Consider the following 8,920-nt stretch of genomic DNA (forward strand, 5'->3'; position numbering starts at 1 on the left):
AAATGGTAAAACATGCATAGCAAGCACATTATTTCTATTGATTGATAGAGTAGACACATTATTTCTACAAACTATGAAGATCTAAAAAATATATAAATTATATTTATAAAAAAATATATATATATATAATATAATATTATTATTTTAACTTTATAATGACTAGTCTAATATAGATTCATCTAATCAAAAATTGATATTATAAATAAAAATTAAGATTCTAGTCAAATTTTAGACCAGCGTGCCAATGCTCTGACGAGGAAAATAGACATAAGAGACGTAGGAGGAGGGCAATCTTACCTCATACATGATGTCACCTTTTTGTCCTATAAATTGTGTTGTTGCCTTAAGGTTCGCAGATATACAGACGAAACTAATCTTTCCTTGTTCTTGTGCAGTTTACCCAACTTTCTCACACTAAAGAGCCACATCTTACAAACTATTTAGAGCTCGCTAGCCATGGTGGAAGTTGAATACGATACCATGAAACCCCACATTGCAGTCCTCCCAAGTCCCGGCATGGGTCATATTATCCCCCTCTTCGAGCTGGCCAAGTACCTCGTCGTCCACCACAATTGCCATGTTAGCTTCCTCAATATCACCACTGAAGCCTCCGCCGCTCAAACCCATCTTCTCCGCTCACCAGCTTGCACATTACTGCCTCCTGGCCTGCAAGTCATCGACCTCCCACCTGTTGATATTTCTGCCCTTGTCAGTGAAGAAACTCTCGTCCTCACCCGACTATCTATCATCGTTCAGGAGAGCCTCAAGTCTGATCTAAAGTCGGTCCTCACTGAGCTGGGCAAGCTGCAGGCTCTCGTAATCGATTTTTTCTGTACCCAAGCTTTCGAAATCTGTAGGGAGCTTTCAATTCCTACCTACACCTTTTGCACTACCTCCACTGCTTTCCTTAGCTTTGCCTTGTATCTTCCTACTTTGGACAGAGAGGTAGAATGCGAGTTCGTTGACCTCCTTGAATCAATTCAAGTACCAGATTGCGCACCAGTACGAATTGAGGACTTGCTGGACCAAGTCCGGAATAGGAAGATTGACGAGTACAAGTGGATGCTGCTCCACCTTAGTCGATTGCCCATGGCAACCGGGATTTTCTTGAACTTGTGGGAGGATCTTGAACCAAAGTCGCTTAAAGCAATAAGAGAGCACTCATTCTATAAGCAAATACCCACACCACCGATTCATGTCATTGGGCCGCTTATCAAACAGGATGAAGTACCAATGACTGAAATGGATGCTGAGTGTCTTGCTTGGCTGGATAAACAACCATTAGATTCAGTTCTTTTCATAGCACTAGGCAGTGGAGGGACTTTGACTGCAGCACAACTCACTGAGTTGGCATGGGGTTTGGAGCTAAGTCGGCAACGGTTCATCTTGGTGGTGCGTAAGCCGACCGATACGTCTGCCTCTGGTACGTTCTTCAACGTGGGTGGAGATTTTAACGATCCAAAGGCATATTTGCCCGAAGGTTTCCTGGAGAGGACAAAAGGAGTGGGGCTAGTGATTCCATCCTGGGTTCCACAGGTAATGGTGCTCCGCCACGCATCGACCGGTGCTTTTATATCTCACTGTGGATGGAACTCCATACTGGAGAGCATCAGTCACGGTGTGCCGATGATCACGTGGCCGCTTTATGCTGAACAAAGAATGAACGCGACGATGCTAGTCGAAGAGGTCGGTGTGGCCATCAAGCTGAGTACTGGGGGACAAGAAAAAGGAATTATGGGGAGGGAGGTGATTGAGAGGGTGATAAGGGTGGTGATGGAGGGTGACAAAGGGAAGATGATGAGGGATAGGGCCAGAGAACTGAAAGACAGTGCCGACAAAGCATTGAACTTTGGTACTGGGTCGTCTTACAAGTCTCTTTCTTGTGTTGTCCAAGAATGGAAGGCACATATCTCATAAATTCTAAATGTAATTCTCATTAAAAAAACTAAAGACTTGTTACAAAATGCATTTTGCATTTGTTAATAAGATATTTTTCATATTTGGTTGCATTTGCTAATTAATTATCAGGTTTTATTTTGCATATTCTGCAAATAAATCCAAACCTGTTTATTCACACGAATTACAGTACTTTTGATGTGCAAGTTTGTTGCATCAACTTTACTTTAACCATTTTATTAATAGAAAAATATTAGTATGACTTTAAAATGTACTCACTCATATATTTTTATATTTATTTTTTATTTAATTTTTTTAATAATTAAAGAAGTGACTATTAGTAAATTTTTATTTCTTTTTAATTTTTTCTTAATGATTAAAGATGTTTAAAAATACTGAAAAGAAGAATAATAAATTTATTTGTATTGGTGTGCACCCTAACATTATTCTTATTAATATAATGGATGTCATAATAAGTAGCCAATTACACACAAAGCTTGTAAAGTATTTGTTAATAATATAATTGCATCTGCTAATTAGCGGTTTTCATTTTGCATCTATTTGCAAATCTGTCTATTCACGAAAATAACACTTTTGATGTGTAAGTTTGCTACAACAACTTTACTTTGATTAGTTTAATATAATGAGTCTTATAATAAATAGTGCGTTGAACACTAAACTTGTAACTAACATAAAGTTATTATATACACAATGGAGGGGATAAAGTTATCCCAGCTCTGGATTAAGCCGGATCAAGAGACTAAAGCCCACACTGGCTCAAGTTGCACCCCTCCTGCAAGCCCACGAACCATCATTATGATCAGTCCATAAGCTGCACAAGAAGAATGAAGGTGTCCCAAAGCGGGAAACCTGTCGAGGGGGACAGACAAGATCTGCTGACCCTGACACGCCTTTGCAACACCTCGCATTTAAAGATTAAAGCCAGCAAGTGAATGGGGATCACGTACAACCCTCCATTCTTGACGAAGGGAACGGGATGTGACTGCACCGTCCACCTGCCGTCAAGACACCACCCGGGGTGCTATGTCACATTAAAGACCACGGCTTGGCAACTATGTGCAGGACACTGACCTCAAACACAGAGTATGGAATGCTCTCCCGATACCTAGTATAAAAGTTGGACACCAGGAAAGAATACATATTCTTCTTTCTGATTCTAAGGAAAATTCTCTAAGGAAAGAGAATTAACTTAGGCATCAAAGGTTCTCCGGAACAATCCCGAGCCCGCATTTCTTCTACATTGCAGGTGACTGAACCTAGTACCTAGTGTGCAAAACACGTAATCAATACTGACGTTGTCAATGGGATCTTTATAGACGTAACGTATCCTTCATATGCTAGCTACAATGCATTCACAAACAACATGTGGACAGGAAGCTACATTGACAAACATGGAGGGACAATTTGCAGAGATGGAAGAATGTATGAGGAATATGGCAGAAGAAGTGAAGAATCTTCACCGAGAAGGGAGCTGCGAGAGGATGGTTCAAGTCGTTGGCACCTAGCTCAATTGACACCTTCAAAGAGCTGGCCTGATTGTTCCTCACTTAGTTCATGGTGAGTCAAAGAAGGAAACACCAGCCGCCTACCCCCTAACTGTCAAACTGAAGGAGGACGAAAGCTTGAAGGCATACCTAGTTCAGTTCAATAAAGAGTGTATGACAAAGGGCTACTAGGATGAGAAGATCACACTAGTGACACTCCTGGGAGGCATATGGCCTCGAAACCCATTCATGATAGAACCGACGAGAAAAACCCACCACCCTGCTGGAGTTAATGGACCGAGCGGACGACTTCACCAACACTGAAGACACACTTCGGGCCTTGATTACTCCTAGGAAATTCAAGTTGAAACAAGCTGACAAGAAGTATAATGCATCGGGATGGTCCAAGGCCACAAAAAGTACAACAGAGTGGGAGGAGAGATGAAACCGCCCACTGAAGAGGCCTAAGTACCCGACATGCATGAGTTAGTCTAGTCGTGCTAGAAGGAGATAGATTGAACACCCAGGAAACTTACAACCGTGACAGAAGGGGATGTCGTTATTGCACCTACCACCGCGACGACACTCACAACACTGAGAACTACTACGTCCTCAAACAGAGAAGGGAAGAGTGGGAGCAACTCGCCACTCTAGGTTGTACGAACAAGAGGTGGGAACGAGAACAAAGTCGTGGAAGGCTTGAAAGCCGAGAAAGAGTGAAAACCCCAGTAGACAGCGAATGGAACGAGAGCCCGTGCAGAACTGCCCCTGAACGCCAGCCCGCGAAAATTTCCCTCTAGGCGAGATCAAGACCATCGTTGGGGGGTTCATTGGCAACGGTCCCACCTCTTCCAGCAGGAAAGTGCATGCCAAGATGACTTGATATAAAGAAGTATACCAAGCTTACCACTGGGCTTCCAAGCAAAGAAAAAGTACCAATACACCAGTCATCTCATTCGGAGAAGATGATGAAGGAGTCTTCTACCCACATGAAGACGCTCAGAAGGATCCTCATCGACAACGATAGCTCTACAGACATCCTCTTTTGGGATGCCTTTACTCAAATGGGGATGTAGGTACAGAATCCCTCACTGCATAATCTCAGGCAACGGGCGACAATTCGACTCAAACCACTACTGCGACTGGTGTAGACACTTGGGGATCAAGTTCAAGTACTCATCCCCGGGACTCCCTTAGGTGAACGGACAAGTTAAAGCAACAAATAAAATGATGCTCGGGATACTCAAGAAGAAGCTCACTAACAAGAAAGGGGTTTGGGCAGAGGAGTTGTCGGGGTTTCTGTGGAGCTGCTGGACCACAATCAAAACGTTGATAGGGGAGAACCCTTTCGCCCTTACTTACGAGGGCGAACCTTTAGTTCCTGTAGAAGTAGGAATGCCAACTTACAACATCCAGCACTTCGACTAGGGCTTGGACGATGAAAAGCTAGAAGAGTTGCTCAACCTGCTAGCGGAAAAGAGGCAAGAGGTTGAGATGAGAACAACGATCAACAAGAGAAAGGCAAACCATTACGTCAACAAGAGAGTTCGACCGAGATCCTTCAAGGTGGCTGACCTAGTATTGAGGTAAATTGGGACAACTACCCGGGAAGAGGGAAAGTTGAGGCCGCGATGGGAAGGCCCACATGTCATAAGAGTAAACAACCGACCTGGATCTTACCGACTCCAGGACTCGCAAGGAAAGGAACTCATGCACCCATGGAATGCAGAACATTTACGGAGATACTTTGGTTAAATGTATTTGGGAGATGTATGTACAACCTCCAAAAATTATGAATAAAACTATCTTCTTTTTGGGACTTTGTGCTTAACTTTGTAGAAAACACTTTGCTAAATTCATCGTTGAGAATTAATAGGAGGGTCCAATCACTCAACTACCCAACCTCCCTCAAGGAGAATGCATGGTGGGAAAGGTCGATAGGAACCATCGGCACTAGCTCCGGGACAACTTTGACTGAAGGCATTGGCTCGAACAAGTGCTCCAAATCATCACTACCAGATGGCTCCGCATCCAGGCCAACGCTGACCATAGACTCCGACCATTCCCCAACTCGGCCCTCAGCCTCCGTCCCAATTGACGCTAAAGGCACCTTATTGACTTCCGGGATTGTCTTTGGGACCTCTGTCTCGGGTGAGGCCAAAGGCACCTCGCCCTGGCGAATGACTCCAATGCCATGCTCGTTCTTGCTCCCACCGACAGGTTGGTCGGGGGAGCCACCTCTAAGGGAACTTCTAACGAAACGGCTTCAAGCTCGGGGGACTCGTTGAAGGGAGACTCCAGGATGGACATGCCACCCTCACTGAGATTGAGGACAAGTGGTGGCAAGCAGATTCTCCCGAGTGAGGAGAGGTGATACCTTCACCTTCGCACGAGGACACCCCGACGAAAAAAGACTCCACGCCCTCATCAACATGTTCGTCAGCCACATGAGAGAGGATCATCTCCAGGTCAACCTCTGGCGGCAGCACGAAGAGCCGAGATTCCCTAGGGCAGGCTCTAGAAAGGCCCAAAGTAATTGCATCGCAAGTTCTTCCTCTCCCTGTGTAAGGATCTCAGTTTTCCCCGTGTTGCTCGACGCGGTAGGAGATGACACTACTTGAGGAGCAAAGGAAAGGCAATGGTCCGGGGGACTTCAGCTGCCCAAGGCCTGAGGCGAACCCCCTTGGATATCCCTACCGCACCCGCGTTGCTCGACGAGGTAGAAAGACACGTGGTACGTGGAGCAGGAGTTGGCGGGGTTGACAAAGTAGTCCCAGCAAGGGCAGGAGATGGTCCCAGCTGAAGAACGATGATTGAAGTGCCAGAAGTGGCCCCTGACAGGCCTAAGGCACGTCGACAGCCTTTGGAGGACTAGGGGGAGGTGCTAGAGCCAAGTCAGAACTTTTGTCACCAAATTCCTCGACCTGGGGCTTTTTCCCCTTTCCCTCCAATTGCAGGCTTGGGGGCCTCTTACGATCCTAGTGTGCTGGGGACTAGAACAGAATGTGACCTATGTTGGTGTCGGTCAGTAGGGCATCAGTGTAAACCTCATATAGGTGCGACTTCACCCAGGCTCAAATAGTCGCCATCCAAGCCTCCTCCTCCTTAGTGGGGGCATGTCGGACCTCATTGTCTTCCAACACGACCCCCAAAGAACACGGACAGAGAATTCCTGCTGACCGGACTCTTGGGCAGGGAACTCTCATCCCTTGCCTAACACAAAGAAAAACCACCGACTCCAGGCCGACAACCATTTTCCCTTGACGAGAGCGGAAGCTACATAGATTCCCATCAAACCTCATCAAGCTGTGGGTGAGAAGGAATTCTTAGGCCGTATTGTCCCTTTGTGTCCTCCAACACTCTGTGCTAGATGATGCAGCAGCACTCAAGGATCCTCTACGCGTTAGGGTGGAGTTGCGTTGGAGCCAGGTAGAGGTAGTCGAGCATGTCCCGAATCGACCAGTAGAATGGAAGTTGTAGCCCATTCGAGCACATCACCAAAAATAATGCCACCCGTGAGCCATAACCCTCAGAATCCATGACCTTCTGATGGGCCGCCAGGATCTCCAGCACGACGAAGTCTGGCACCCTATACGAGGATCTCAGCGATCTCAGGTTGCTAGGAGTGACAATCGAGTCCCGGTGACCCCTCAAAGTGTTGTGAGGCACCACAGACCTTTGGAGGGTCCAATCCCTAGGGTCCTGGTAGAGTTCGCCTGAACTGAATATTGTACACCTCGAGAAGAAAGGCAAGAAGCATTCTTGGGAGCCATGAAAAGAAAGAGAAGGATTGGGTTGAAGGAAGCCCAAGAGAGAAAGGGAGCAAGAAGGTAAACGGCACGCAAGGATTTCAAAAGTTTGAGAGGGAATGAGGGAAAATGGACCGAGAATGGGGGGAATTTGGGTTTAAATAGAAATCCATGCCATATGGACTTCTTTCAAACTATGAATTGAAACACGTCCCAAGAGGATGGGAGACAAGATGCGGATCCTATGATTTACGTTGCACGAAGCGACGTGGGAGGGAGACCATCACACGCAAACCAGGCGTGGGGAGATGGACAGGCGCACTCAAGTGCCTGTCAGATAGATGATTATGTGGCACCGGAGGGCCCTAAAAAAGGGAAAAATTCCTACCGTACATGTACGGTAAGAATTGGCGAGGTAACTGGATGGGATACCTCTCCTTTGGGTTTTGCCCAAATAAAGGACTAAAGCCCATCCTAGCCCGAGAGCCTAGGAACCATCACTATGACCATCCCACGAGCTGCACAAGATGAATGAAGGTGTCCTAGTGCAAAAAACCTATCGAGGGGGATAGACAAGACTCGCCAACCCTGACACCCCTTGCGACACCTTGCATTTAAAGATCAAAGTCGGCAAGTGAACGGGGATCACGAACAATCCACCATTCGTGGACGAAAGAACAGAAAGTGACCACACCATCCGCTTGCCATCAAGACACCACCCAGGGAGCCACGCCGCATTAAAAACCAAGGCTTGGCAACTGTACGTAGGATACTGACCCCTGACACAGAGTACAAGCCTAGCAACTATGTGTTTCTGACCCCTAACACAAAGTCATACACCAAGTAAGAATACATATTCTTCTTTCTAATTATAAGGAAAATTCTCTATGGAAATAGCACTAACTTTGGCATTAGAGGTTTCCCGAAACAACCTCGAGCCCCCATTTCTCCTACATTGTAGGATACTAAACCCAGTACTTGGTGTTCGAAACACATCATCAACACATAACATATTTTTCCAATAATTCATTAGTATTAAGAATGAAAATACTTGAAAAATATATAGTTGGACAGTCAAAGGATAGAACATAGAGGAAACCAGAGGGGGGGACAGAAGAAAGAAACATATTCTTCATTGTCTATTTCTGTATTTTGTACAAAAAAAAATGTAAATTTATAAGGCAACAAATCAATTTTTTGATTCCCATAAATCATAAAATAAATGATTAACTTGAGAATGCCAAGTCAATGATTGACTTCAAGTTTTAGAGTTTGAGTTTCCATTTGGCCTTTACAAGGAAATATGGTTCGCACATTATTGAGATATTACATGATTACGTTGATTGTTCTCATTGTCTATATATATATATATATATATATATATATATATGGAAATTCTTGATCTGGCAATGTGTGAAATGAACGAGTTAGGGCTGTGCAAATCCTCTACTAGCTCTGACTCCGGCCGACATCTACTCTGACTCCGACTCCGACAGAGTCAAAGTAGTTAAAATTCAGATTTCAGAGTCCACTTCTCCGACTCCGAACTCCAACTTTCTAAAAAACATTCAAATGTAAAACGGCGTCGATTTACATTTGAGTTTTTTTAATAAAGCTAACTAAACGACGTCGTTTCATTTCCAGTGGAACAATGTCATTTTTTGCACACAATGGTCCAAAACGCAGGACCCTCCTTCCCCCTTACTCTTTCGTGAATCTTCTCTCTCTATTTCGCTCTTCCTGTATGCTGTGTCGTGCCATCGTTGCGAG

General features: G+C 45.1%; 1 protein-coding gene across 1 annotated transcript; it reads left to right on the forward strand.

Annotated features, from left to right (window-relative positions):
* Positions 1–256: 256 nt before the first annotated feature.
* On the forward strand, positions 257–2,047 carry LOC108995525 (hydroquinone glucosyltransferase-like). Its single transcript, XM_018971102.2, has one exon. The coding sequence runs from the start codon at positions 457–459 to the stop codon at positions 1,915–1,917; it is 1,461 nt and encodes a 486-aa protein (XP_018826647.1). The 5' UTR covers positions 257–456; the 3' UTR covers positions 1,918–2,047.
* The last annotated feature ends 6,873 nt before the right edge of the window (positions 2,048–8,920 follow it).

This window comes from Juglans regia, chromosome 6 (assembly GCF_001411555.2).
Source record: "Juglans regia cultivar Chandler chromosome 6, Walnut 2.0, whole genome shotgun sequence".
Classification (NCBI taxonomy): domain Eukaryota; kingdom Viridiplantae; phylum Streptophyta; class Magnoliopsida; order Fagales; family Juglandaceae; genus Juglans; species Juglans regia.